Below are 24,462 nucleotides of genomic sequence, written 5' to 3' on the forward strand. Positions count from 1 at the left end.
TTCAGGAAAGACTTCAGTCGTTTATAGAAGCATGAGAATCCTTTTGGTCTTTCTGTCAAAATGCTTTGGTAAGCCTATCTCAAGCCAGCCACCCTGACTTTACCATCTGTTGGTTTGCTCGTAAATCACCACAGAGTTTGAGAAAAAAGTAACTTCTTCGGCTTAAACTTTATGACATGTTTGCTACATTTCTCCTATCTGTTTGGATTGAGCAGCTCGTCTCTTCTCTGTGTAATCACATGTAGGATTAGAGCGCCGGGGCTTTTAAAGGCCTGTGATGTGCTCCACATGGTCGGGGTTGCTGCAAACACTGTGCAGATCATCCAGGTGACGCTGGTGATAAACTGCTCGTGTGGGAACATCTCTGATCACTGACAGGAAGGGAACTTGCAGCGTGAATCTCTGAGAAATGTCAGACCTGGTCATTATTCTTATTATTCCTTGAGTTAATTTGTAATCTGTAAAGCAGAGATGAAAATGTTTACACTCTGTGGAATACGGAGTTGCCTGTCAGGACGATAACAGTCAAGCTTGATTGAAATTAATTTGGTCCCTTGACACCAACAGAATCCAAAATGTGATGTCAAGTGTACACCTAGGTAATACCTTGATTATAATTAATGCAGGCTGAGCTGACAAGTCATTTTGTGTCTGTGTGGCTCTGTAGTAAGAAGAGTGGATCGTAGAACTCCCCATGTGGGGAGGATAGCTCACGTAATGATTTCATGTGTCTGTGTGCATACTGTGCATCTGAGGCTTTGTCCATTCATTTATGTATCAGTGCATCTGACAGCACATATACAAACTAAAAGCCTAAGTGTATTCCTTGCCAATCTTCTAAACTCATTTCCATTTATCTTTTATTTTGGTTTGGATCAGAGTTCCTCTTTTGCTGTTCAATTTAGCTAAGTTAGCTATGATTGAAATGAAGCATCTATGAAGAAATGCTTTGATGGCTTTCCTCTACTAACGGCATTACTGGGTACTTGGTAGCGTATTTGTACCTGTACCCCGTCCCCCCTCCCCCCCGTAAGGTGCCATCCTCTTTTATATAATTAAGGGTAGACTAAATATTCTTGTTATAATATATATATATATATATATATATATATATATATACGCCCACATGTATAGAGTAAATATCCATTTAGCTGTGGTAGAGGTACACACTAACACATTGTAACATGGTAACTACAACCAGTCCACAGATCATTAGGTGCAGTTGTCAACCAGATTCCATGCTGAAATCATGTCTACAGAAGACTCAACAATAAGACAATGCTAAAAGTCTGAAGCTCCAAAGTGTTGGGGATTGACCAATGACTGCACTGAACTATCTTGGACCTCATCATGCAAAAAAACCCTCACACTGCTGTGTTGAAACAGTTAACTGACAGTGATTACATATCATATTTGTAATGTAAAAACCATCCACTTACTCTGAGCGCCTTCATTCAGAGCCAGCTAATAGTGTGCAGCCCAGATGTTTTGTTTAAAACATACTGTGCATTTCACTTTCTTATCTGGGTCTTTGTGTCACTTAAACAAAAAATAATGTTATCCCCTGTTCGGTTGATGGTCGAGTCTTTGTCAGAGGGACGGCAATAATACCCATGTGGTACTTTCCTCTTTATCTACTGTACGCGTGTACGTCTGTGTACTGTATGAGAGGGAAAGAGGATGTAAACCATCTGGGAACCTTTCACATATTTTGGGATGTCTTTTCTGCTTTCATTTGGACATAAAATTATGTTGTAATCAGAAATGATTGAGAGAAAAATGTAAAAAAATAACAGCTCATTGAGACAATAATGAAAAATCATTATTATTTGCCAAAAATTCCAGCCACATTTGCAGGACATGCCTATTTTCAGTAAAGGTAAAAAAACACACTTTCTGTTGCTTTCTCATGACTAAACTGTGGGGCAGCAGTGCCATCTAGAGAGACGTTAGTAACCTACCAGTGATGCTGTTAACAGAAGCAGCTCAGAAGCATAACACTGTGGTGCTGATATTATAATTATCATCATTATTTTGATATTTTGTGTGAGAGAAGGGTTCAAATCTGTACTAAGTTTATGGTGTTGCATGATAAAATCTCCTTTCTCATGCACGTTTGAATTGTTTTGTTTGTTGAAATGTGTATAGTAGTATTGCCACTCAACTTCATTTATATACTGTAGCACCTTTCATACAAACACGCAGCCCAAGTGCTTCACATAGCAAAATTGAAACAACACAAGTACAAAAGTTAAATAAAAACAAACAATATTTACAATTTTGCACGACTAAAAATTACAACCATAAAACATACAATGTTAAAAACATTACTCCTAATTAAAAGCCAGATTAAAAAGATAGGTCCTTAATGGGCGAAAAATACTGAGAGATCTTACCCTTCGAATGTAGGGGCATTTTGTTTTGTAATGGGCTTTTTTAAGTTTTTGTTCCTTTTAAAGGTTTTTGTGGCGTTTTCAATGTTTTTGTTGCTTTTTCCGACATTTTTGCTGCTTTTTTCATCGTTTTTGTTGCTTTTTTCTAGTTTTGTTTTTGGACAATTTTAGACATTTTTTGTCGCCTTGCTGAGTTTTTTTTTCCAAAGTTTTTGGCTTTTTCCAACATTTGTCGTTTTTGATGTTTTTGTCGCTTCTTTTACAGTAATATCCAATCTCGAACCCCCCTAATGTTGAACCCAAAGTTACGCCCTTGAGTAGGGACATAAAAACAGAAAGCACTCTCACCAGTACTTTTATGGGACACATACAGTAAGGACAATTTTATAATTAATTTAAAAGGACCTTGGTGATCATGCTGGAACATAAAATGAAAGAAAACCTCTGATGTAGGGATGAGCGAGGTCATTTAAAGCGGCTGGTAATAATAGAGATAGATATGAAAATTAGTTTTAGTTAGATTAGTTTTAATGACCTTTTAAAAATAACAATTTAAATTTAAATCAGAATCTAAAATCCATCCCAAGTTTGTGATCTGTTTACTAAGACCAAGCATGCATCTCTACCTGTAGCTTATGTTTAATGACCTTAACTTTTCTGTGAAGCATATTATTTCCCCTGAAATGAAATGTGCAATATAAATAAACTATTGCTTGTTTCTTATGTTTTACATTGCACATAATCTGTTATTTTGTTATGGTAGTATTTTCTTTAAAACAAAAAAATGTTTAACATTTTAAACTTCATAAATATACTAGTTTTGAAAGGTTATTGTATTCAATTGCATGTTATTATAGAAGTGTGCATTTTTTAAGTAGAGTTTGGAACCAGAACTGTTGCTGCTATGGGCAATGACTACAAACCCTCTCTATATGCTGATGTGCTGTTTCGTGACTAGAAGAGGTCAGAAAAAGATGATATAAACGTGACCAATACTGGCACCACTGATACATCCTCACCATGTAGTGCTGTGAAAGTGCCACTTTTCATGTCCCACGTTGCTGTTCAAGGACCTTCTCACCAGTTTATGAAACAAATTAAACTCTTCTGTTCACATAACACCATGCTTTTGGCCTACACAGTATGAAGCACAACAAAGTTAGCTTTGGAAATGTTACAAGAATGAAATGAAAGAAGAAAAGATCCCAATAATCTTTGTTTTGACCAATATTTATTTCTACTTTCTCAATAGTAACATATAGTTCAGGACAAAAAGAATGTTTGAGAGAAGCTAGCACAGCAGTTTGCAGAATATATGATTCAAATCGTACCATATTTAGTGAAAGTGAACTGCACTCTTGAGTACTAGGGATTGTAATTATTCTCATAAACAAACAATATTTCCCACAAGCAAGAATCCAGGGTATTTGTTTCTATACTTCTGTGTTGAAAGCTAACAACATTGCATTGGACAAGTTTTTGGACAATCAATTCTAAATCCTGTTGATTCTGTTTCTCATACATCCCATAGAGTCAAGGGCCTTAGTGAAACAAAATCAGAAACAGTGACAGTTATTGCACCATGACACGAGTCAACACACCATCTCAGACACGCAAACAGAACGACAGCGGGCAGCCGAGAAACGTTAAGAGGAAAGCGCACGAGGATACGTTGTCACTGCTACCAGAGAGCGAAGCGGAAGAGAAAGAGAGAAAAGGTCGAAAAGTTGCAGAGCAGAGAAAAGCTTTCATAGAGACATGCTGAGGGACTACACATATATAGATATAATACTCTACGTTCTGAGCTGCGACAGTCTTCAAGCAGAGGAAGAAAAGACAGAGGATAGAGATAGTCAGATCAAGCGCGGAGAGGAATACAATGCTTGGCAGGGTTAGCATGCTTGCGGCACGGAGAAACTTTACAGGAAGCCCAAGACACAGAATCACATGTAAAGGCTAGAGCGACAGTGCAATAATCTACAGGCTAAAGCTATACGTCGGACACTAAAGCTAATTACAGGAGCTACACAGACTTTATATATGTATATATATAGAAATAGATATATAGGATAGGAGATATCAAACAAGCTGGATAGGCAAGGCATTGCATGCACGTGCAAAGGAAGCAAGTCTAGCAGCAGCAGCAACAAGAGAAGAAAATGTCTGGCTTTCCGAGACCACCGTAGCGAGATTCCTGTGTCGCTGTAATAAATCTGATGTCGTCTGTGTCACAGTGTGTACGCCAATTTTATCTGGAAGCAGAATTCGGATTAATAAATCTTAAAATTGTGTTAAACTCGGAGACTGTCCTCCCCCAAAAAACGGCCCCATAGGTCATTTGTACAAGCAGCAATTACAACCCATATTTACGTTTCAATGTTAGTCTCCGCCCTCTAAAGGCCATAGTAATTATGACGACAGCAAAGCAGGAAGTCACGTAATGTGGTATTAAGACGAAAGTCTGTTAAGGGTAAACGTAGACGGGAAGAGTTAAACAAATACGACTTTTACCCAGGAGCCTGGTGTTCGTGTCCTGTTTAAAGTAAAAGTAAACAATGGGTCATTTCAACTTTACATAACAAATGGAATTACATCACGTTCTCCGTCACATGTGTAATTACCTCATGAACGAACGCATGACATGAAGTAACGTAATAAATGTACTGATTTAAACCCAAACCTCGATCTTTTTCTAAACCTAACCAAGCAAACTGCAACTGTTTCACATGTTTAAAACTGCTAGGGGGGCCAAATTATGAAAGGCTCCCATGGGTCGTATTAAAGCAGTGGTTCTCAACCTGGGGGTCGGGACCCCCAAAAGGGTCGCGAGATAATTTTGTGGGGGTCGCCAGATGGTTTGGGAGAAAAAAAATGAAATAACATATTCTAGACTGGGAAATGGTTTTGACATTACTGTGTGAGTTTGGTACATTTCATGTTATATTTAGAGCTTCACCTGTAAATCAGGAGGTCCGGGAACACAGAAAGGGATCAGGGGGAGAGAAAAAGTCACAAACGCATCAAAAAGCCACAGAGCCTGGAGCACACTGGACAAGGCTAGGTGCTAGCTGCTAAAACTAAAACTACACTAAACTGTCATTAAAGCAAAGCATTATTTGTTTACATTTATTAATCAGAGCATTCACAAAAAACACTCAAAATCAGCAGGGGGAGGCGTGTAGAAACAGCTGTTTACACCGGTTTGCAGCTCTCTTTCTCGTTGTCGAGGGGTTTGGGGGATCGCGAACAACAACCTCATTATTCTGGGGGGTCACGACTCAAAAAGGTTGAGAACCACTGTATTAGAGGGAAGGAACAAACGACCTATGTGGTCGTATGGTTTGGAGGCTAATCTCTGTTGGGACGTAATACAGTAAAACTTATATATATTATAATACAATACACTCTGACATGCTCTGATTTCCAACAGACCCTTGATTCATGTCACATTCAGACCAAAGAGCTTAAGTTACATTTTTGAGGATTTTTTTTTTTTTAACATCAACTTATGAACAACCATTGGACATTGCACGTTATTAGGTCATGTAGTATACTCTAAAGTGCACAACCTCCTCTTTGGAGGAAAACTAGACAATACTGGCAAATTTATACTAAGGCAACACAGTTACAAACACACTAAGGTACACATTGGCACGTGGACATACCGTCAAGTATTTACTTTGTGCACAAAAAACACAGGGCTTCAGAGTCAAAATGGCTTTGCATATTCACTTAAAATCTAATCACCAAGTTAATTCGAGGTGAAATCTGTCAGTTTCTTTAAAGCCATGTCACTGAAACACGTTTTCCTTGAAATAGCTAGAAGAGTCACAAACCAAGTCACGTATCTGACATACATACTGTACTGTACATATACACGCACACGCACACAAACACACACACACACACACACACACACACACACACACACACACACACACACACACGAAAAAAGCCTTTTGGACAAACAGGATGAAAATACAGGTAATCTATATTGGAGATAGAGAAAATATGAATAACTTTACCTCACAAATAGTCTCTGGTTATATGTCTTATATACACTTATGTATACACAAAGATATGTACTTAGGACATCTTGAAATACTATTTACAATCTATGATCAAAAGTGATTGTACACTGAGCGACCGTGTTGAGCAAATTGTGCTTTTCTAACTTCTAATGAAAATGCTACAGAACCTCTGCTTGTTAAACCAGGGTTCACATTCCATCAACTAACCTGCCTACAGTAAGCATGTTTTTAGTTTTGGCTAACTAGTAGCAAACTTGATTATCGTTAACTATTGTACACTTGAATTCACCGTTTCTTTTGATATTGTGCAGGGTATATAGATTGGACCCATATTCGAATATTGCTTGTGAATGAATAAAGAAGGAATCTCAGTTGCGAAGCTAAGGGATGCTCCTCCTTCCTCAATAATTTAGTGCAAATGATGTCAGGTATGCAGTAGCTGCAAGTCTGGTGAAGTTCCTATATCCAGACAAAACACCATTGTTGCCCCGTTCCCAGTTTTCGTAAGATCCTCCATCTTTCTGTAGTTTCTCATCTAAAAACACCCCTGACAAATAGCTCTTCGTTATGTTACTGTAGATGAGAGGATTTACAACTTTAAAGGTCTAATCCTTAAAATTGTATTGTGATAACAGCAAGTGTGTGACAGAGCCGATAGGCGCAATGATGGGCTGCAAGGGGATTTTGGAGTTGTGGCCACAGTCAGTATTGCTGGTCATGTGATGCCCACTGGCCCAAAAAGCTTCCCATCTTGGCTGGATCGATTCATCAGTAGACCCAGGGGCAAGACTGTGCTGTCGGGCCGCTACTGACCCCCACCTACCGCTCTTTGGTAGGTGGGGTTTGTGCAGGATGCCGTGCAAGTGATGCTTGTGAGGATTCCCTCTGACCAATCATTGGTCTGCATTGTTTTAACGCCACCTTTTAGTATTGGTTCAGCTCGCTTGGAACCTCGACCGAGGTGGTACCAAAAAAAGGACCAGGTACTATCCACAACTTTAACAAACTGAACTGGACCGGACTGAACTGGACTGTTTTGTGGAAACGCGACTTTAGAAGAGATGACCACAAGCTTTGCTAAGAATGCAGGGCCTGTTGATATTGTTCTTAAATTTGGCAAATTTGCGATTAATCAAAACCAGCTGACATGCAGTAAACTCAGGGTTTTGGTGGCCCTTCAGGGCATGGGGCCCCTTGGCAGTTAACCACTTTGCCCAGTTGGTAATCCAGCCTTGCTTCTCATACACAATAATTCCCCAAAAAACAAGATGAGTGCCACACACTCTGACATGATACTTTGTGTTATCACAATTTGATCCATTAGGTCAAATGAAATGTCCCCTTGTGCGTGGGTTATGCAACTTGAATTCCCTTGGTTGGTAAAGGCGGACTCCGCCACTAACAATTAATACTAATATAAAGAGAGGCAATTAAAAACTCAGAATATTTTGAATGGCTAAACAAATGTTGGTTAATCGTAGCAAAAATGGGGTTTCAAATAAAGAAAATGGTAACGTTACCTCTTGTAATACTCTTGTAATGTTAATACTCTCATTTTAGATCATCACTACAACATGTAAAGCACACTCAGCACAGCTAAATACACAGCCTGGTTGTTATATGTGCATGTAGCTGGTGACATCAAACAAAATGGGTTCAACAAGCCTTTACCACCTTAAATACACTAGAAAGAAGTGTGTGTGTAAAAAGAGTAGAAATTATTAGAAGTAATAAGCTGCAATATTAAATTAGCATCATAAGCTGCAGACCAGACTGTCAAAAGCCGATGTGATGCACGATGGAACCACACGCCTTAATAAATGCTTTGAATTGACTTTGCTGTTGTGTAATTATGATGGAAATGCCTCATTTTGTACATATTTCAAAATCCCTATGACGGCCTGTTCTGGTATGGATATTTATGTAACATGCTGCTATGCATCACCAGTCAGGAGAAAATTGTCCAAAGATCACTGCTTGGAGTAGTATGTGCAGACGTAAAGGCAGTTGATTAAGCTGAGGTAAGGTGAAGTGCTTTTTTTGTTTTAAACCAGAAGTTTAAAATGTAAAGTTACAATAGAACACAACCACGTTTGGCAACATACTCGGCAAATGAGAAATAATAAAAAAAAAAAAAAATAAAACTCTTCCTCATCGACCTATTGCACAAGCATTTCACAAAAAGTACATATAAAGTTACATTACTTGCACTACTCTGAAATCGACTACACTATAGGAAAGGCAGACAGAAGCACTTTTACATAGCTTTGGACCAAGTTAGTCCACGGCAAAGCTACAATACATAATGTATGGATATATCTGTAGATCTTTTTTTCCTCAAATATACTCTTAAATATGTGACTTTGGAGGAAAGAGAGAGAAAATAAAAAGTTTACCAGTACATTCACGACAAACAATTCATCCTTCAAGGGGAAAAGTACAGAAGGACTTGAGGTGAGATGAGTCTTATAGATCCAGGCCGAGTCGTTCAATCTCCTCAATAAGAAAGTCGATGTCCTGGAAGGTAGCGGCGGGATTTGAGATCACCATGCGGAAAAAGTTGACCTTGTCTCCTTGTGGTTGGTAGCTGACCATGGTTGTCCCGTACTCCATCATCCTGGCCTTTATCACTGGAGCCACCTGAAAGAGACAGTAAATACAGCATGAATTCATTTGGGCTGGTGAGTAGATCTATCTACTACTAAAACAGTTGTTGTAGAGTCAGTTTTTTTTTACATTCAGAGTCTGAATTGTGAGCATAATAGATGTTCCAGGGGGAGCTGTGTCTCTTGATTGAGCTGGTGTTCCCTTTGGACAGAGCCAGGCTAGCTGTTTCCCCGTGTTTTCAGTCTTTATGCTAAACTAAGCTAACCAGCTGCTGACTCCACCTTTATATTTAATAGACAAACTTTCGGCAAGGAAGCGAATAAGCGTATTTCTCATAATGTCAAACTATTCCTTTAAATCTGTCTCTAGATTGCTCTTAAATCCGTCTTTGCACACGCAGACATCTTGCCTACTAACTGACTGATTACTGCTTGATGTTTATGTCATTTTCTCTCATTACTTTTCTTATTAAATAACTGCCATAGGTGAGAATAATGCAGTTTGAACACTGTTGGCAGTAAATCATTGATTTAGAAAGTATGCAAATGTTGAGTGTCAGTCCTTCTTCAAACAATCTGCAGTCTGCAATAAAAATATCATTCAAAGAAACTACACTGAAAATGTAAAGTTTGATGGGGTACATATGAAGTTACATAGCAAGTGGCTTACATGGGCCATTTTGCAGAGTACTTTCAGTCAAGTAAAATTTCCAATCTAGGACTCTAGGACTAGTATTTTTACATTGTGGTATTATTGCTTATACTTAAGTAAAGGATCTAAGTACTGTACTTCTTCCACCACTGGGTTTACACTAAAGGCTGCAGTACTGTAGCTCTCATTACACAGTCATTCATTCCTTCTAAATCTCTTGCAGGTGTCCTGTTGCGGTTTCTGTAAAATAATCAATCGGCAGCTGCAGATTTCTGTCAAATCAGTCTTTTGACAATTTTCCAGTTATCCTTTAGAAGTAGCACATGGAAATTAAGGAAAGCTCCCTCAGTTTAGACTTTTTCCTCAACATTACATCATCCCTCAATCGTAGTGTCAGAGTCTGTGGAAAAAGCGTGAGATGTCCAAACACTTCAGTGAAGCGTATCCACTGCAGGGTTTTTTTTCACTCAAACTTTAGAAAACAAAAGGAAATCTCTCCATTTGATTTGATATGACAAACTATTTATGGTGGATGGTTTTACAGAGAAAGAGAGCTCTTTGTATGGCTGGCACGTACACCATCTGTTTGTCCTAATTGTCAATTAGTATGCCCCTGCTGCTGTGGGATCCTCTGAATGGCCACCACTTTAGCTAACTGAATAGCCTCACTGACTAAGTCAGGCCTGTGATACCCTCCCTCTGTGACAGTGTATCTTGTATTTTCAGACTGTCACAAATTTCTTTTTTTGATTATTTTTTGGGCATTTTTAGGCCTTTATTTGATAGGACAGCTTAAGACAGGAAAGGGAAGAGAGAGGGGGAATGACATGCAGCAAAGGGCTGCAGGTTGGAATCGAACCCGCGGCCACTGCGGTAAGTAAGTAAGCAAGTAAAGTTTATTTATATAGCACTTGTCACAGACAGAGTCACAAAGAGCTTCACAAGCCAAATAAATAAATACATTATAACAATCGATAATCATAAACAGCAAGGACTGAGCCTTTGTACACGGGGCGCACGCTCAACAAGGTGAGCTACCTGGGCGCCCCAAGACTGTCACAATTTACTATTTTTTTTTTTTATCCCGAGTATAAGTGGGCATACGTGTTGTCCCTAATGAGGAGGACATATGATGGTCAAGCTGGATAGTAATGACAGGCTTGTAGGGCAAATGAAAGGTGCAGTGAAAGGTGTTTTTAGTAGACATTATAGTCAGGCTTCTTATCTCCGCTCACCAACCTTGTGCAAGTGTTTCTTTCTCTCCTCTTTGTCCTCCATGTGGCGGATCCCAGGAGGGAGGTACCAGAAGCAGACGTTGGTGTGCTGAGGCTGTGGGAGCACAAGAGATGAGAGGAATAAACATGCCACATAAAGCAAAACATGCAGACTTAGGGGGAATCATTTAATATTACAGACTATGATTGTATCATGATGATATGATTGTTTTTAAAAATTAAAGTCACTATCTTTTTTAAGTTTTTAAACATTTCTTGCCTTTGGCACCCCAAAGTGGTAGTATTACAATCACCAGGAATTGTCTAATTTATAATGTTATAATCACATACAAATGATTTCAAGCAAATTATTACAAGCACATTTTAATCAAAAAGAAACAATATTTATAGTTTAAGTTGTAAATAAGTGTTTTTAACATCAATTTAATGAATAGATGTGCATGCGTTAGCATCCATTTACTATACTGGGACATATATATATATATATATATATTATTAATATAATGATCATTTTAACATGTCACCCAGCTCTACACACAATTAGACATATTTGTGAAAACACGTATTACATATATCTATACCTACAACTATAAACATATAGATATATAAAGTACACATATGTATACACGCATATTTATTAATCATCCTTGCCTGAAATCCTACAGTTACCCCAAAATAAAAAAGTGCTGAAAGTAACCGTAGCCCATCCATTTCTCCAAGCCAGAGCGGATTGTGTTTGAAAATGGTTTTCCACAGCTCAAAAAGGAAATCCATTAGGTGTTCCCAGCATCAGACAGGTAGCTGCCTCCTCCTCAGATACTCTCTATATGTCTGAAAGCCAACACAGTTCTATTTTTTGGCATCTGAAGCCCTGCTGGAGCAGCCTGCCTGCCTGCGAGTTATAAAGCATTCAACAGCTGACTAGCCATGCACACCAGCCTCATTTATTCAGCCTGGGCTGTCTCAGCCATAGTATATTCAACATCAGATTGATGTAATGGCTCAATGGGAGGTACAGACAAATGAACACCTGGGCCGATGCCCCGAGGACTTGGCTTTTTCCCACCACTCTCTGGGTTATGATGCTCTTAGCCTTTTGTGGCTGAACAGGAAACAATAAGCCTTAAGTATTAAATAGCTTTTACTATAAATTACTCTGGGTGTCCTAGCACTCCTTTTATAACAAGAGTTTTTAGCTTAATAACCCCATCATACCCACATATGTTTGGGCTGTTATAATTTTGCTCTGTAGAGGATATTTCAGACACAGTGTTATTCATATGCATATGAGCAATTACAGGCCGTTATGCTATTCATTAAACATAATAGCAGCACATTATATTGGCAGCTAGAGGTAAAAATGTCATTCTTCCAACACAAAGCAAGAGCACACTGCGTGTCAATCAAGTCACCCATAATGACACTAAAAGAAGCATCAGCGACTAATGTGAGCTACTTTTCTCTGATTATGCGAATGAATAACCGTGTGGAGAGTGAAAGTAAAATGTGGACATACTTTCCCATCAAAGACCATCTCGTATCCTTCTCTGTCTTTGATCTTGTTGTAGAGGTACTCCGACAGCTCCAAACACTTGTCAATCTGAGCCTCAAACCCAATGGTGCCCTGCCGAAGAAAAGATTTTAATCTGTTAGATCTGAAACGTTTATTTCGACTAATGAGCATTATGTGATTATTGTAAAAGTGAAGTTATTTCAGCAACTAAACAAGAAGAGAAGGGACAGGCACAAATCATATTTTTCTGCAGGAAAATTGGATAGCAATGTCCAAAACTTTCATTTAATTCACTCTCTTGACACTAATACATTGGTCATGCATATATAATGTTTAGAAAATCAAGTCAAAAAGCAACATTAAAAGTGCCAAAACAAAACCAAAGCAATTACATTAGAGATTGAATATCCAAGACTTGAATAGAAGACAAAATAGGGATTTGACTCCAATGAAATTAGGTAAATCTTTACTTTTGTTGAACTTTTACACTACGGCAAAATATTTTTCAGTCACATCAAGTTTTCCATTTTCTTTCCTGTGAATTGCGTTAGTTAAAAGTAAAAAAAAATTTATATGTTTTTGAGGAAAAAAAATCCCTGATACAACTGGTGTTACTATTTTTGTAATATAAAGTAAAGGCAGATATCACACACTGACTAAAGGCATAACTTAAGGATGTCCATCACCACAAAATCATTTCTGCATTTCAAAGAACTGCATGCAAAATATAAGCAAGAAAGCACGTGTCCCAGTTACCTTAGCTCTCCACATGAGCCACAACTTGAAGATGTCTACGTGGCGTCCACACTGCAGCGCTTTGTCCCCAGTGTCATAGGACAGGTCGTAGTGTTTGTCCTGCTGGAACAGGTAGCAGGCGTGCATCTGGTTGCAGTTCTGCATCAAACCCTGTGAAATCACATCCACAATGTGTATTATTCACTACAAGAAAACAAACAAATATTCACATGTATGTAATATGTGACGATGAGGCCTACCTCCTCTCTGACCAGCAGGGCTGAACACTGCAGAGGGACGGACATCATCTTGTGTGGGTTCCATGTTACTGAATTGGCCCTGCAGCCAACAGAAAACAACCACAGTGCATCGTGACTTCAAATGCTCATTAGCTTCTTGTCACTTTGTGTTCGCCCCACCAAATAAATGTCACTTGCCTCTCAACTCCATCCAGCTTCCACCTGTGTCTCCGGGACATGAGGAGACTTCCTCCCCACGCACCCTAACAGGACAGACAGATGACAAATAACATATAAGTTCAACCTTTGATTAGAGGGACATTTCACTGATTTTAGATGCAAAGCAAGTCACTACTCAGCCTGTGAAAACAGTTGTATAAGTGTAAGTATTCTGTTGTTCTGGTAGAGCTTTGTCAAGTTTGAGAAGAGTAACGCACATTTAGCAGGTGTGGAGGTTCTAACAATAGACAAAATCAAGTTGCATTGTGGGAAATGTAGGATCCAGGGTTTTTAGAGCTTTGCTTTGCTTTTTTTTTTAGATAAGATTCAACTTTATTATCCAGGTTCAGATACAGAGACAACGAAAATGCAGTTTAGCATTTAACTAGAAGTGCAAAAAGATGTAATGTTTATATTTGTAGAGGTATAAAAATGAATAGTAACGGGTAGATATGAATACGCTGAGATATATATAGCATCAACAGTAGTTTTAGGGAGCAAAAGTCAGCATATATCAGCCTCTGCTGATCTGATTTTGACCATTCTTTTAAAAATTCTTCCATTCTCTTCAAGTTCCCCAACCTTTACAAAACCTCTGTACTAAATCTCTGGAGTTCCATTAGTTGAAGCCAGAACAGTGCTGGTTTTTATAAAGCAAATATCAATATTTGAGATTTTAAAAAAAGAATCTGAAAATGATTATGATTTTGCATAATAGTATTGGTTTCATAAACACATGACATAAATATTTCTAATAAGAATCACTCAAATTTAAAGCTGCAATATGTAATACTGACAGCTAGTGTTTAAAATAGTTACTGCAGTACAAATTCAAAATACTGGAGAGAGTCGTCTCCCCGCCCCCTTCTCCTCAGACTCGAAGTTCACGTTGGTTGCCAGGCTGAGACCGTAGCATCCACAACAATGTTGCTAGACGCTTGTCTCACATAGCCAGACATTACTTCACAGCACAGCGGAGTAGCTAACGTTAGATGCTGGTTAGACGCGGAGCTCAACTGACAGGCACACTTTTTCGGCTTAGAATTACGGTAGGAACCGCTAAAAACACAACAACCTCGCTGTCCTCTCCACCTGACGGACAGACACACTTCCTCGGCTTAGAACTACGGTGAGAACCCCTAAAAATACCACTACCTTGCCATCCTCTCCACCTGACTGAACACACACTTTATTGTCTTAGTATTACGGCAACAATCGCTAAACACACTGCAAACTCACGGTCCTCTCTTCCCGATTTACAGCCCCCCTCTCTTGGCTTCAAATAACTCACCGTTGTCGGCTACGGCCGCTGAACAGGCTACACGTTGTAGACAGCCGTTGCCCGCTTGCCTGGTCCTCTAGTAACATTAGCTAGCAGTTAGCATGGTTAGCATGGTTAGCATGGCGACGATAGCCAGGACCAGTCGGGATCACTTTACTGGCTGTGTCTCAATTGTTTTTGCAAGTAACCAACTCGGGTTCTCTAGCTATATAATTCAATGTGAGTATACAAATGTTGAATTGACATAAAATGCCTGTCCCTTGTAGCCGTGATAAATTAGCCTGAAGCTAATGCTTAGCTACCTGTTCAGGATGAAATTTGCCAACTCTGCGTCCTTTTGGGCTCTAAGCTGTCTCCATCTTTCAAATACATCTCCTATATTTACCTGGGGTTGGTAACGTTAACGGCTCTGGTCACGCAATTGTTAGAAACATGCCGTTTTTTTAGGTCGGGTAGAATCTATCTCCGTTGATCCTGTTCGTTTGTTTGCTGCTTTCATGGCTGTACTAACGTTACAGCTGGAGCGCGCTGACTTTACATTTTTACAGGTATATTTGGCAACCCGGCCTGGCTGTCAAACTGGGCAGTTGATAACAACACACAGGCCAAAACACAAACAAAAATTCCGTCATTGAACGGAAATTTTAAAAGGAGAAAATACTGGCATTAGTATTGTTGTCAGAAAAGATAGTATTTCAACTCAGCATGTCATATCTGATGACGCATTGGGGTCATTTTTGGACCTTTAAATTCTAAGAAATGTGAGCATAATATGTAAATTTCCACTATATTCTGACACTTTATAGACCAAACGATTCATCGAGAAAATAATTGGAATAATTAAATAAAAAAGAATTATAAAAAGAATTGAGGAGTTTTAGTTTTGCATGAGGGTCTAATTCTTCAGTTTAAACATTGGCACCATTGTCAGCTTTCAAACATGTCTAAATGTCAGAAGCTTGTGTAGATGTTTTATTTTTTTTTTTTAAATGACTGGATTTCTGGACCTCATAATGTTTATTACCGAGAGTTAAGAAGGCCACCAAAACACTCTTATTTCATGGGAAGCTGCATCCACAACAGCACATATCCAAACAAAAGCAGCCAGTGCCACAACACTAAAAAGCAGGATGTTTTTTTTCCCATCTCACCCAGTGGAGGAATCAGAGGAATGATAGATAAGGCCATTTATGTCTCTTAATAGAGGTGTCCCCCTGTCAGGACTAAATCACCTTCATTAATGGATAGAGTTCCTTCAGTGAGAGGGCCCATGATGGCAAAGTCAGGGGAGGAGATGATTTACAGCCTCTGTTCCAGTTTTTCTAATCCCCAGTGTTAGATAGGAAATGGCTGGCTCCTATCTGGGTCAAACGCCAGCAGTTAGAGGCGAAACAGACATAATAGATTTGTCAAACTCACCGGTGAGCTCAGTATTTCTGTGTTTTCCTTCACTAAAACCCCTACTATGGAGAGATATCGTGCATCACGGACGTTTTGGGTAGAGTTTTTAAATGAGGCAACAGGAGATTTTTATGCAGATTCCATACAAAAAGTCAATTTGTTTTACTCACATCAACATGCATCCAGATGTTGTACTTTTTGCAGATATCAGAAATGGCGATGAGAGGGTCAAAAGCTCCGTACACTGTTGTTCCAGCAGTTGCACTTACAAAGAAAGGAACAAAACCCTGCAGAAGCACAAACAAAACATCCTCGTAATTAAAAGCAGCTTATAACTTTAGTAACTTATAGCTTTCAGTCGACTGAATACCAGAAAATCAGGCTGTATGAAGTGATATCTGCAGTATTTATTTATTCTAGTGTTTATAGCTGTGTTTTTACTGTTACCTTCTGTTTTGCCTCCAGTATTCTTTTCTCAAGGTCACCTGGGATCAATTTACCACTGCAATAGAAAAAAAGCTTCAGTTGCGTCTTGACTTGTTTGTGAAATCATCAGTGGTGGAAGAAGTATTCAGATCATTTACTTATGTGAAAGTACCAATACATCAATGTATGTAAATATCCTGCAGTTAAAATCCTACTTAAAGAGGCAGTATGCAGTTTTGGCCATTTCTTCGCTGTTTTCTCACTTTTTGCTCGCAGGTTTCTCTATAGAGCTCCCCCTACAGCTTTGGAATAGATATTTGGCAGCTCCTATGTTTACTTGTGTCTGACTCTTCGCTCGGTCAGTCTGCCGTTTCCTCTTTCTCTGTTTCTCCGACAATGCTTTCCTAGCTTTCTGCTTCTTTTTTGCCGGCTCAGCCATGACGATAGTGTGAAAAACTCCATCGCTAACTTGTAAACCGGTTCCTGAATGGGCGTATGTGTGCAGTGCCGTGAAGCAATTCGTTACATAGCGAGACCTGATATCATGCGATACTTCCTGGCGCGGAGGTCGGCGGCTCGCCGGCTGAAAGTTGCAAGGGTGGTTTTTCCGCTCACAGGCGCTAGGGGGGAGCGAGACGACCACCATTCAACTCGAAAAAAGTCATATAACCATTCCAATGACTCCGATGCTGTTCAGTTAAGGTAAGCTAAAAAAACTGCACAGTTCCCCTTTAAAGCTATAGTGCGTAGTTTCTGCCTCCCCCATGAGGAATTCTAAGTAATGACAACAAAACTGTCAGCGCAAATTTAATGGGAGGGAAAAAAAGATTCTGCTACAGAAATGTTTTCATTTTTTGGGGACTTTTTTTCAAATCTTTGCTGTTATTTGTGACATATTTGATCATTTTACCTCTTTGGGCCTCAAACTGTTATTTAAAAGAGAAGTGGAGGGGGCAAATGGCTCTCACAGACATCTGAAAGTTGACAAAGGGCCCCAACTAGACACTCATTTTTTGTTGGTTCGCTCTTTGATCTTTTATAAGCTAACCACTTGTCGTTTTAGGTCAAATCTTTATCTGCAAAGTAACTAGTAACTACAGCTGTTGTGTAAATGTAGTGGAGTAAAAGTAGATTCAATTCGAGGCTGACTTTACCTTTCATCTGCTTTGATGCAGATCACACTCTCTGTCCCGATGCCAAGGGCTGCCGCACCTTTTTTGATTGAAAAATGACTCTGAAAGATGACAGAGAAAAATTTAAAGAGAGATTGTGTTTAACCAACGGTGCTCCAGGTTAAAGGAGGGAGGGGGGAGAGGGGAATTTTATATATATAAAAAAATGTATCAAACAGCTTTGAGGTTTTTTTGCCCACAGCATTTTTCAAATGACCTTTAAAGATGAAGATGACATATAATGTTTTGTGTCCTTCTGCGTCTGACACACTTTATATTAGCGCGACACAAACACACATCAAGCACACCCACAGCTAATGTGCAAAACTATTTGAAGGTATTCCTGCAGCCGAGAGGAAGATCTTTGACTTTTGATTCAAGAAAACTGTTCAAATAGTGATCAATGCTCATTACCGGATTCTATAAGACACATATTGACAATTGAATTGAAAACAAATGCCTACATGTTCGGATGTGAAGGCCACCAGTCTGGGAACAGATGACATTCCTTTCTCCTTCACTTCAGGAAACATCTTGAAGCGAGCCAGCAGCATGGCATACATATTAGAAATAGCCCCACCTAGAGGACAGACAGGGCACAGTGATTTACAGCCACCCAATGTCATAACTGGCAAGTCTCATGGGGATGATGCAGCCCTTCAGAACAGAGTTTTAAAATGTCTGTGCATGTTTGAAATAATCAAACAACAACAACAAAAATCCTTTGTTCACAGCGTATCGAGAGTGTATCGAGGGATGACACAGCATCCGACTGTCCACAATGTCAGAGCCAATCACTGTCTTTGTCATCAAATTCTCCAATGAGTGTTCCTTATCACATGTCAAACAGAAAAGCATTGGAGAAATTAAAGATTGGAGGGTGACTAGAAGGGGGAGGCTTCAGTTGGAAAAAATATTTTATGCTAATTGGGTTTGAAACGAGTTCCATTTATATCATCAAAATGCAAATTGACACATTACAGCATGCACGCACACGCACACGCACACGTACACACACACACACACACACACACACACACACACACAGGCAGTTCCATTTTCAGTGAAACAGAGGGGTGGTGGGATTGGCGTCGCCTTACATACCAGGAGAGAAAATGCCATCTCCTCGCCCATCCGGCCAGCCAATGATCTCCCTCATCTTCTTCAGAGTGACGTATTCCAGCAGCACAAAGACAGGAGCCACCTCATAGGTGAACCTGCATTACACAAGGGGTATCACACGGTGTTGGTTACACAAAAAGATTCCATGACTCATCCACGAAAAATAGCCAGTAAACGGACATTTCTATCCCTGCAGTACGGGTGTTTAGAGTTGAAATTGACGGCTCTTTCAGAGGTAGATAAACCACTAAATCATTCAAATTCTTGAAGGATAAAAAGCAATATTTTGTGTACTAAACATGTAGAGTTATTGTCGATTGTAAAGGCTCCACCTTCATTTCTGAAGAGGCAAATTTGCACTGACGCTTCTGAACAAAATGTACCAGCATCCATTTCTTTTTCCCACGTCGCAGGCCACATTTCATAGACCCAAATGTGCTCTCTGTTGTACAGAAGTCTCACATTTTAATTATCGTGGCTGCACTAAAAAAGTACATTTCCCGCATGCGCCCCATGATATATTTTTCTACTAATACATGGTTTATTTAGCTGTAGTAATTTTAAAACCCCCGTGTCAACAGCAGGCTTATTTTGCAGGGCCTCACAGTTGCCAAGGCTGACTCTTGCAGAGCTTATCACCCCAAAAACACACACCAAAATTAGCTTCAGATTAGTGTGAATTTAATTTCAGGGCAAATTTTCTCCACTTGAATCCCAATAGAGATTGGACATGAGGAGGAGGGATAAAAGGCAGAGGTGGGAGGGGTGCGGGGTGGGTGTGGTAAGGAGGGGGTCTGCCTTTCATTTCACCCTTTTCATTTGCCATGATTGAGTGAAAAAAAGAAGCCACTATCAGCCCATGCAGGCGGCATATGGATGGACCGGAAATGGAATTCATTGTCATTATCATTATCACCATTTTTAATCGTGATGAAGCATGGGCCCCACATACTTACATATTGGTGTTGGCAGTGGATGTTAGCCAATCAGCTGCTAGTCCAACCATGTCTAATCCTGTAGAGAGCTGATTGAAGTACCTGGGGTGGGCTGAAGGAACAGGAGCAAAGGCAAAATGAGAGAGGAAGGGTGTGTGTGAGGCTGCAATTCGATCATTTGATCTCATGAAAGGAAAATTAAAATATGCTTTTTATGTGTTGATGCTGAGTTTTGTGCAAAAGGCACAGAAGCTGTCATCTTCTAAACACTTTAATTGCAGGTTAGAAATGCAGCTGCAGTGACGTTTTAAGTCATCTTGACAAATAACGAAAGCATTTGGTGCTGCGTGGGAAATGTGGTAGGAATTTAGTGGAGGGTATAAACACGCCCAAATTGAGTTTTCCCACCTTTGTTTTATAATACAGGCTACATCACAAACACAGAAGCTTTGAAAATGAGTAAATTGAATGTGGATGCTTTTTTTTAACAATTAAAACTTAATGTTTCCTAAACAAGGTGAGTCATAATGCATTTCTAAGTTTAACACTTTTATGTTCCTTTATTTTATATTATAAACATGCAATGTAACACTTTCCTTTAACCCTTCCGATTTAGCATTTATAAGCAGTATATAAACATTTACTGTAATAAACTATTTATAACACACTATGATGTAGTTTTAAGCTGTTTGTTAATGCATTTGTCAACAACTTCTGTACAACTCCTCCCATAAGTGCACGGTGGTGTATAGACAGATAGTGAATGACATTATGACAATATAGTAAAAACAGTTAATAACGTCTCCATGGGAGATGTTATAATTGTTGATACATACTACATTAAAAACACAATTAAAACATGTCCTTATATCTGTTATATGTACTTTATTAAATGTTGTATAACAGGGGTTGAAGTCAAATTTGACCAATACATCTTAAAAATATATAATACATAAAATATATAGGCTATATCTGTATTTGTTTTTTTGGAAGGGGGATGAAATCTGTGTTGTTCTGTGAATGTTCTCCTGCGTGTGTCAGTGAGGAGAGAATAATGGTCTTGGCCTATGAAGCCTGGTTATTAGCTTATTATCTCCCACTTGGTGAACCAGATTTACTGCGTCACTGCATTTATCGGTCTGGTGGTCAGGAGGAGGAGGAGAAGGAGGAGGAGGAGGACAACTTCCAGGTTGATTTTTGATAGACATCATCTATTTCTTTTTTTTTTTTTTTTTAATCACAGGCTGTTTTCTTTGTTTTATTCTGTCGTCACTAGGCCCCCTATGTACATGTTTGAAGTATATCCTTCAAGAAAAATGTATTCACCTTGTATTAGCCAATTAGTGATTTTCTGATATATTTTATCATCTTTTCCTATTTTAGTTTGTCTGTGTTATAATTTAGGATGTTGTGCTATTTAGAGTTATGTCCCCTATATATGTTTGTATAATATTTCTGTTCATGATATCAAATGCATTTTATGATTTCGACATATTTAACACATAGAAAGGCAGCAGGCCGGATATTAGGCCTATATGTATTTAAAAAGGTGCAGCTGTTAAAGCGGGGAATATTTCCTAACATGAACTCAAACTGAAACAGTTTTTTTGCATATTTGAAAAAGTCAGAAATAAAGCAGGTTATTTATCAAGCATGTACCCAACGTCCAGGCCTGACCTGTTTTGATGGCGTATTTGAGAGTAGCGCGACAGCTGATCAAGATATCATCCAGAGAGGCCGGCTCGCCCTGCAGCTCCCAGTTGTTCATCTGAAGCAGCTCGTTTGGATAATGAAAATCAATAACCTTCGTGTCCCGGTCGAAAGACTCCACGATGTAGGCCAGTAAAATATCTACAACTTCCTGCAGGAAGGTCATTGTTTTGGCGTCACTGTCCATGGCAGGTAACAGGTCTGTAAATAATCAAATACATGAATTCATTAAAGCAGCAGCAGCAGGGAGACATTTTGTGATTTATGTGTCTGTGGAGAGGAGCCTCGTAAAAACCTGTTTTCATGCAACATTAAGATGCATATGTGTAGGCTTTTTTTTTTTTTTTTTTTTAGCTGTATGAATATATCCTGCAGGCCTACAAACAGGACAAAAAAGGTCTTTTTTACAGGTCTAAAAATGGACTTTGACTGAGGAGAGTTTTTGAAGTTTCTGCGACGCTCAACACCTCACAACAGGAGATTCTGCTCTGCTGAAGGTGACCTCTACGGAAAAAACTGCAACAAAAAAAATGGTCACCATAACCACCTGAATATTGCAGTTATGAAATGATAATGAATGGATAGCCTACAGATATTGATATATTTCATCCAAATAGACATAGACATATATTCCGCCATTTGTTTCCATTGTATGTCTCATGTGTAGCCTATTTATTCACGCTGGGAACAAATAATAAAGCGGATCGCCTCTTTAAAGATCAATACATGACATAAAAGTCGATTTGCAAAATGTAATGTAATATGTAATGCATATATTGTCGGATGCTTTTCCATTTATTTAAAAAAAAAAAAAAAAAATGTTTATGGCATTTTTACACTGAATAAATCACACAAATCCAAGGCAAAGCCAAGCTGTGACTCAATGAGACGGATCAGGAGTCCGACACTGTTTAATGTCCAGGTTTACAGCATGCTTGTGTACCTGTTGAATAGAGGTCGGAGAAGACCACAGCAGCTTTGGTGCAGTTGCAGGATTTGTTGCAGCCGCAGGTGCCAGCAGCCTCGGTCTCCGGCGGCTGCTTGGCGGCCGGCTCGGCGGGCTTCTCCACTTCCCCGACATTGAGCAGCGCTTTGGACATCACAAAACAGCATTGAGATATTTTTTATTACCCTGTCGACTAGGCCGGGCTGTAAATAGGCTATAGGGTAATGGTGGAGATAACGGGCGCGTTTCCCAAATAGCTTGTACCCCCCCACCCCACCCAACCCAACCAAACCCCCCCACTCCCTCCGCTGTGAACCAACATACCACATAATTTCGATCCAATTCCTCCGGATAATTTCTGGGCCGCCGCTTGGCACCAAGCCCTGGCTGGAACAGAGAGGGGATAAATCAAATAATGATGAACAGGCTTCAGGTTCAGAGTCCAACTTTAAGATAGAAGCCGAAACACAAAAACCGCCATGCAAGTTACAGTAAAAGCGCTCTTTAGACGAAATTCTTGCATCCCGCAGGGTCAAAAAAGAAAAGGTGTAAAAGCAGATGTTTTCGACTATAGATACAGCAGGCCTGTTTGGATTTTCATTCGGCGGCAGTAACACCAAATGCAGCGCACTGGCTTGAGACAATGCACTGGAATTAGAGGTGCCGGTCCATCAGAGGTGGTTTGAAGACAAAAAGCCACTCACGTGTACTGGGGCTCTGACTCCCGGTATTATTGGCCCCCGCATTATCTCCGCCAAGAGACCAGAAACCTTGCGATGCCATTGTTGCCGGTAGTTAGGAGCTGCTGGAGACACGGAGACCGACAGAGCCCATCCACGCGGAGCTGTCCAAAGCTGATGTGGTGCTGAATCTGACCAGAGCTCTCCGACTGTTGGAAACCCAGCCGTGCATCCGATAGACGCTTTGTGCTGCAGAAAAAAAAAAACCTAACAATATAACGCGTTTGGTAAAATAAATAAAAATAGAAACACAAAAGGCGTCCACTGTGCTATTTTTGCAGACGTCCACAGGTGCACTAAGCAAAGAGCAGCGTCCTCCCAGAGAAATCCGCTGGACTTCAGCGGCGCACTCAGTCAGCGCACCACGCGCTCCTCACTACATAAATATAGTGCAAGAGTTCAGGGTGAAAAAAATCGGCGGGGAAATTTCTGCTCTGGATGAACATGTATAATACAAAAAAAAAGGTGATGAAAAGAGGGATCAATGAGCAGCTTTATGCTTCAGCTGCTGGTAAATATGCAGCACATACAAGCCATGCCTAATTGTATCTAACCTAAATTCCACGTCACTAAAGCAATCCCATCGTGATTCACTTCAGGTCATGACGAACTGCGTTGCGTCGTGACTCCATACATACATCCTCAACATTTTGTCCCCATGCGCGCTGAACTTACCCTCCATACAGACAGTGAATGCCAACTAACACATCTGCCGGCAATTGCAGACCTATTTCTTAGAGACCGGCTGCTCTAATTGAGCGCCTGGTGGAGGAAGCAGTGGAGCGGCGAGGAGACTCGGTGCGCATTGGTCCCTCTCTCCTGTCAGTGTTGGGGCTCGTTATTCCAAAAGTATTTATTACTAGTTACTTGCTTACTTTCTGCAGTTTACTTGTTTCAGGGAAAATAATTCCCATGCATATATCTCCTTTTTTTGTCGCACATAAATATGATTATCCAGGACTTTCTTCAAGAACCGACATATCCAATTTTTAACTATAATAAAAATTGATGGACACTGGTTTGTAGATTTTGGATAGGTAAAAAAATGATAATAGAAATTTAAATAGTATCAGAGCCTAATTCCACATTACAATATTACAATCCA

At 39.7% G+C, this 24,462-nt stretch overlaps 1 protein-coding gene across 2 annotated transcripts; it reads right to left on the reverse strand.

The window, feature by feature from the left end:
• Nucleotides 1-5,880: 5,880 nt before the first annotated feature.
• gad2 (glutamate decarboxylase 2) lies at nucleotides 5,881-24,290 on the reverse strand. 2 transcript variants are annotated; one of them, XM_031297719.2, is made up of 17 exons: nucleotides 24,033-24,290; nucleotides 23,322-23,546; nucleotides 22,942-23,004; nucleotides 22,615-22,761; nucleotides 21,639-21,872; nucleotides 19,983-20,073; nucleotides 19,009-19,121; nucleotides 18,369-18,484; nucleotides 17,887-17,966; nucleotides 16,754-16,808; nucleotides 16,477-16,593; nucleotides 13,603-13,667; nucleotides 13,426-13,504; nucleotides 13,187-13,336; nucleotides 12,434-12,541; nucleotides 10,922-11,011; nucleotides 5,881-9,064 (listed from the first exon to the last, which is right to left on the reverse strand). In XM_031297719.2, exons 2-17 carry the CDS (start codon nucleotides 23,398-23,400, stop codon nucleotides 8,891-8,893), a joined length of 1,761 nt encoding a protein of 586 aa, XP_031153579.1. In that variant the 5' UTR covers nucleotides 23,401-23,546; nucleotides 24,033-24,290; the 3' UTR covers nucleotides 5,881-8,890. The 2 variants fall into 2 exon arrangements, with proteins under 2 accessions (XP_031153579.1, XP_031153578.1); XM_031297718.2 differs by lacking the exon at nucleotides 24,033-24,290 and having other exon boundaries at nucleotides 23,322-24,022.
• Nucleotides 24,291-24,462: the final 172 nt, after the last annotated feature.

Source organism: Sander lucioperca, chromosome 23 (assembly GCF_008315115.2).
Source record: "Sander lucioperca isolate FBNREF2018 chromosome 23, SLUC_FBN_1.2, whole genome shotgun sequence".
NCBI lineage: Eukaryota > Metazoa > Chordata > Actinopteri > Perciformes > Percidae > Sander > Sander lucioperca.

Coding starts and splice junctions, on each gene's coding strand:
- gad2 (XM_031297719.2), bottom strand. CDS start 23,400: ATGGCATCGCAAGGTTTCTGGTCTCTTGGCGGAGATAATGCGGGGGCC. Junction 13,505..13,602: donor AAGCTGGATGGAGTTGAGAG/GCAAGTGACATT, acceptor TGTTGGCTGCAG/GGCCAATTCAGTAACATGGA. Junction 9,065..10,921: donor GAAAGAAACACTTGCACAAG/GTTGGTGAGCGG, acceptor TGTCTCTTTCAG/GTGGCTCCAGTGATAAAGGC.